Here is a 5,747-nt window from a genome sequence, read left to right as displayed (position 1 = left end):
TAATATCATCAGTCAGTGTTTTGAATATTCAGTGAATTGTGTGTAAACTCATATGGATAAATACAACATGTTCAAACGGGATGAGAAAGTAATGGATTTCACTTCCTCACAGGTGGTAAATGTTTCTGCATTGTCATATCTTCCTCCTGAGCTGAGTCAGTGTGAGAGTGAAGCCATTTGCTCGTCTTCTTTTTGGATGACCCGGATGAAGACCACCAGCCCAAATGTGTTGGTCCGACAGTGAAGTTGTTCTTTACACGACGACGAGTGTTGCTGGACTTACTGGAACATCAAGGGAACAGGACCATGATGAATGTCATTGATTACACCTGTCAAAATGTCTTCCATGAGCAAACATCCCTCAGATACTTGAAAGTTATCACGAGGAACATTCTTATTTAGTGTTGAGCTCGGCGGTCGCTCTGTGGACAAACCCGTGAAGTGTCTCCGAGCACCAGAGTCCCTTTAGAAAACCTCTCGTTCTACCGCTGCAACCATATAGAAATATAGAATCTTCTCACTGCGTTGGTATTACATTGAGCCTGTTTCATGAAAGCACCATGTGTGCTGGTGTAACAGAGTTTTGACTGAATCTTTATTTTTATTTACTTGTGTCCAGGTTGTGTGGTGACAAGCACCAGACACACGAAGTGAGCCCGCCGAACATGTTGTGCATTCTAGCCGTGACTTTCATCACCAATTTATGCATGTTTTTCTATTATAAAATAAAACATTTACCTTCAGAGAGTATGCTATTTCTCTCCTTACTAAACCAAAAACCTGTACTTATTTGAACTATCCCACTATATTTAGAATAAATATATCACAAATATCTGGAATTGTTATCTTTATCAACTTTAAAAGGCAAACAGAATCTACATGTGTGAGCTCAGACTGCACACTGAAGCCTTGACTAATGCACCGGTGGTCCACGTGTCCTCCTGCTGGGGTCTGAGGCAGCATGTGGCGCTCTGTTAACTTTGGTAAACTAGCATCTACTGCTAACGGGCGCATGGCTAAAGGTTTCCGGGCAGAACTCGTGCAGCGCTTGTGAACTTTCCGCATAACCAGTAAAAATAAACGGACTACGATGGAAGAAATAATTCACATTTGATGAAAAATCAGTCTTGAGACGGAGCTCCTCCACCAATGCTTTAATTTCACAAGGATCGGATTAAAACCCAGAAAGTGTTGAACTTCAGTACGGTGGTAAAATTGATCCAACTGTTTTCTTTGAACGTACTTTGACTCATGTGAAGCTGATCTATGAAACTCTACATTACAAGGCACCATGTGCAGCGCTGGTTGTTCTGAACATCACCAACACTACAGGACCAGAGTAGAGAGACAGCATGCCAGCTAGATGCTCCACGGTTATTCCCATCGACTTTATTGATCCACATACATTCAACATCAGAGGAACAGAATATTTGTCAAACTGGCACCAGACCCGTGTGCAGTCTAACATCGGCCTGAAGCAGCCGCTGGACTGCAGAGATGTGAGCTACAGTGACATGTAGACTGTGTTCAGTGATACGGTGTTCATCAAGCTAAAGGCAGTGACGAGTGGAAGTGTGTCGGCTTCAGGGCATCCAAATGTTCTCAAATAAATGTCCTAAATATTAAGCATCATACAGACCATATCAGAGCTGGGCAGTGGCTAAGTGGAGAGCAGGGTCATCCTTCAATCAGAGGATCGGCGGTTCAATCCCGGGCTCCGCTAGCCGCATGTCGATGTGTCCTTGAGCAAGACACTGAACCCCAAAAGGACTCCCGTAGCGCCTACGGTGAATGAGTTAGTCTGATAGGCAGGTGGCACTTAGCCCGTCATCAGTGTGTGAACGGGTGAATGACATGTAGAGCGAAAGTGCTGTGAGTGGTCGGAAAGACTAGAGAAGCTCTATACAAGTACAGTCTATTTACCAGTTATTGATATTAAATCAATATGTTGATACGAGAGGCACTGCCTCTTTAGATATGGTAAAGTGTTGTCTTCTCCCGGTTTGACAGGCTGCATCACAGTAAAGTCATTTTCTGAGCAGGAATGTTCTATCATTTGCCTTTACGCACTAAGTCATTACAGCCACATGGAAGCACCAATGGTCAACCCGTACAATATCTTGGCAGTATCGATCGAGGTATTTATTCCAAAATATTGTGATATTTGATTTTCTCCTCATCGCCCGTCCACTGGCCGCATCACTCTGGATTAGATTACAGTAGAAATGACATCACAGAATATCGTCGCTGTCGAGCGGAAACCTTGTAGCTCCATGTTTCATCTTTCATTTTTCTTGTGCTATTGGTCAGTCTGTGAATCTTCACAAACATTTCAACCAATGAAAAACATTAAAAAGAGCTTGTGACTTCACATTTGCTCCTTAGCGGCGTGTTGCGACCGCTCGCTCGAGGTGGTCTTGGAAAGACGTCCCCTCGCCTGGACCTCGTGCTCAGTTAAAACTACACAGTGCAGCTGCTCATCACATGTGACTCTGACGGTGTGATTATGGATGGAGGAGTTCGCTGAGAGCATTAGCGCAGCTAGCTAGCGATGTGAGCTCGTCTGAGCGGCTGTTCTAATCAATGACATATCTGGACATTCGCGAGTTAAAAACCTCGTAACTCCATTTGAGCTTGATTTGGGGGGAAACATTAATAACATAACGTTGACGATGCTGCGTTTCCTGAACAGTAACTCTTTTGGACTCATGGTTTCCACCCAACAGCAACAATATGTAGAGTAGTATGTAGCTGAACATCTGCTGATTTTCCCTCAAATGGTTAGACCTGTGTAGGAACATATAATAAAAATAAACTATATACATATATATATATATATAGATTAGCGCGTGCACTTAGGAAGAAGAAATAAAGGGTGTGCATTAGAAAATGACACTGTTAATAACTAAACATTCCAAATAAGGCAGGTGCGTCTTGAGTTGCACGCGTTGGCATCGAGACATGTCACGACGTGGAGGAAAAAAGAATGTGTAAAAGGCTTTCCACACGGAGGATAAGACGTCCTAATGACACCCCAGCATTCACAGAACGTTTGGCTAATGACATTCATGTGTGTACAAGGCAACATAACGGTGAGAAGAAAAATATTAGGAATGCACGCGACAACATTATCGATGTCTTGTAGAAGGCTGTGCTGTGGTGCTTATTCTGTGTGGGGCGTGTCAGAGCCCTGCTGTAGCACCCACGAGCAAGGCACCCAATCCCTTTGAATTCCAGGTAATAATGACCGTCATGTTTGACTTTCCTAAGTCTCCTCTTGTAGATAGATGGATATCACGATGTCATTACCGTCATATACTGCAGTATAGTTCCTCTGATCAGAGGTTGCACTCAGAAAGAGACTGCAGGGCCTGGGTAGGGTTCCCCGCCACACCAGAAGTCTTCTGGTTGTGGGATTTCAAGCAACCACGTCTCCTCTCTCTGCTGCTCCTCGTCACTCTTTCCATCCGGTCCCCCCTCTGCCACAGTTTGCAGAGTTTTGTAATAGTGACAGTCCCGTCCGTCGTCTGGATTGTACGGAGGTGCCAGGATGTCCAGGAAAGCGGAGGGCCCCTCCACCGTGTCGATCTGGTGGAGGTTTTCCCGGAGAGGGGTGAGGAGGCACGGCCCGCTATCCTCCGAGTACTCGGCGACCGAGCGGAGCATGGAGCGCCGCAGGGAGGCTGTCTGGAACGGAGCCAACGGGGGCTCGAAGTGAGGCGGGACGGTGCCGGCGGTCAGGTTATCCTCCAGCTTGTCAAGACAGCGGAGGCTCACCTTCCCGTAGAGAACCTGAACAATAGACAAGACACAGTCAGAAGACAGACCTACTGACAACACACAGCGCATATGGCCACCGTGGTGATACTTACAGTGAGTGGAGAGACTCTCTTACATTACACTGTTCTACAAAGTTTATAAAATGATGTCAAACTGCATGGATTGGTTACTTCTGGCTTCTACTATATCAGTTTCACAAGATCGGTATCTGCACGGATCAATGGAGTTGATCGTATCGGTCGAGGCCACAGGAGGACCCAAGATCAGAATTTGATGGGTTCCTACTGACCCCCGTTGTTCATGGACCCGGTCACTCAAGTTACCATTAAGTCCTGTGTGAATCATATTTGATTTGCATTAGTTTGAGGTAATGTGATCAAACACAACTTGTTCAGGAATCTGCACAATGTGAGCATAAGAAGATAAATAATAAAGCTCTTGAAGATGATTTTTGACACAGGGTCCCTCTACAAGACATGGCCACAAAATGAGCTGTCAATTCCGGACCCGCTTTCGTTGGTTTTGTCTTTCAGTGATGCAAATTCACCAGCAAATTTGCTAATTAATCAAATTACAAAATAAATCACAATTAGCATTCAGAGGGGGATCAGGGCCCGAGGACAGCATCACTACTGTTCAGGCTGTGTGTACACAGGGGCCCAGCAGGACACTCGGACTGAAGAGCGCACATGTGTTTGTAAAGTGGTGGTTACACACATTACATGCAATCTCTGCGATAGAACAATAAATACAGGCTAACACTACTATTCTAGCGCCCTGGCCTCGGTTTTAGCAAAGGTAACATGGGACACAATAACCTCGGGTGGACCAAACGTGTGATGACCCACATTGAATGGAAGCTTACGAAACAGTTTCAAGTCACGTCTCAGTTTATGTGCTGAAACACAGGCTTGTGAGCATTTCCCTAGCTAGCTGCAGCTAGCTTAATCACAGTACGTTAGGGTTAGGCGGACACAGAGTGGGTCAAAGAGGCCAGAACACAGCAGACCTTCAGCATCCCGTTCATGCCCGGGTGGTCGTGTAGCGGTATGGAGGCGCCGGTCCGCAGCAGGAACACCCCCATGCTGAACGCCTCCGTCTCGCAGATGTGCATGTAGGTGACCGGGGGGCTCTGGAGCTCCGCTGCCCCGGTGCTCGGTTTGGTTTTCCGGGGAGCAATTTTCAGGTCAGCAGCCCTGACCGCGGTCACTAAGGAGAGGAGTTCACTCTGCTGGTCCGCGGCGAGTTCATTGTCCCCGTCAGCCGACGACGTTAAGCCTTTAAAGGTGATGTAGGCTTGCTTTGCTATTTTCTGAATAAGAGGAGTTGTGTTGTCCCGCGGCATTGTGGCGGAGGGAATGCACTAACGGATAGCGGTGTGTCTCTGCCACTGTTCCGAGTCTCCGACGCGAAGATAAACAGTGTTAAAATGCCTTGAAATCCTTCAATGTTACCAAACGTCCTCCGGAGCTGGACAGCCAGCGTTCACAAAAGACAAAAATGCAACTTTAATGAAAACAAAACGCAATTCATGGTCGTAATATCTCATTTCGCCCCGAGATAAGAGCCCCCCTCCAGTCATTTTTACCGACTCGCCTCCTCTCCAGCGCTCACGGAGCATGCGCGCGAAACTCAAAGCAGCGTGGGATGTGGAGTTTGATCACACAATGTAAAAGTACACTTACTCACGTAAACATGAAGAGTGAAACACCACATGATCAGATCGTATTTGATAGAAATGCGTGTATCTTTGTGAGGGATCGGGGCCTCTGCTAACAGACTCAAAACATTACAAAACTAGGTTAGTTTGCACTTCATTGAGACTACATTTCCCAGATATCCTAGGAATGGAACAGAGTTGCAGAGGGAAAGGCCAGACAGGCCATTGAACTCACCACAGCCCTCCCCGTCTAACTTCACATCCTCCCTTCCTGCAGACTTCTCACTTTGAGATTGCTTAGTGATTT

General features: G+C 46.3%; 1 protein-coding gene across 1 annotated transcript; it reads right to left on the bottom strand.

Annotated features, from left to right (window-relative positions):
• Positions 1 to 1,139: 1,139 nt before the first annotated feature.
• On the bottom strand, positions 1,140 to 5,381 carry adoa (2-aminoethanethiol (cysteamine) dioxygenase a). The gene is made up of 2 exons (XM_076092921.1): positions 4,790 to 5,381; positions 1,140 to 3,792 (listed from the first exon to the last, which is right to left on the bottom strand). The coding sequence occupies exons 1-2, from the start codon at positions 5,123 to 5,125 to the stop codon at positions 3,352 to 3,354; spliced, it is 777 nt and encodes a 258-aa protein (XP_075949036.1). The 5' UTR covers positions 5,126 to 5,381; the 3' UTR covers positions 1,140 to 3,351.
• Positions 5,382 to 5,747: the final 366 nt, after the last annotated feature.

The sequence above is a fragment of the Anarhichas minor genome, unplaced genomic scaffold, assembly GCF_050575085.1.
Source record: "Anarhichas minor isolate MPS153535 unplaced genomic scaffold, ASM5057508v1 ptg000017l, whole genome shotgun sequence".
Classification (NCBI taxonomy): domain Eukaryota; kingdom Metazoa; phylum Chordata; class Actinopteri; order Perciformes; family Anarhichadidae; genus Anarhichas; species Anarhichas minor.
This window is presented reverse-complemented; position numbering and strand designations above follow the sequence as displayed.

What these genes read in the sequence shown, in the direction of transcription:
- adoa (XM_076092921.1), bottom strand. Translation starts at nt 5,125, where the DNA reads ATGCCGCGGGACAACACAACTCCTCTTATTCAGAAAATAGCAAAGCAA. An exon ending in GCATGAACGGGATGCTGAAG is followed by an intron (nt 3,793 to 4,789) that starts GTCTGCTGTGTT and finishes TCTATTGTTCAG; the next exon opens with GTTCTCTACGGGAAGGTGAG.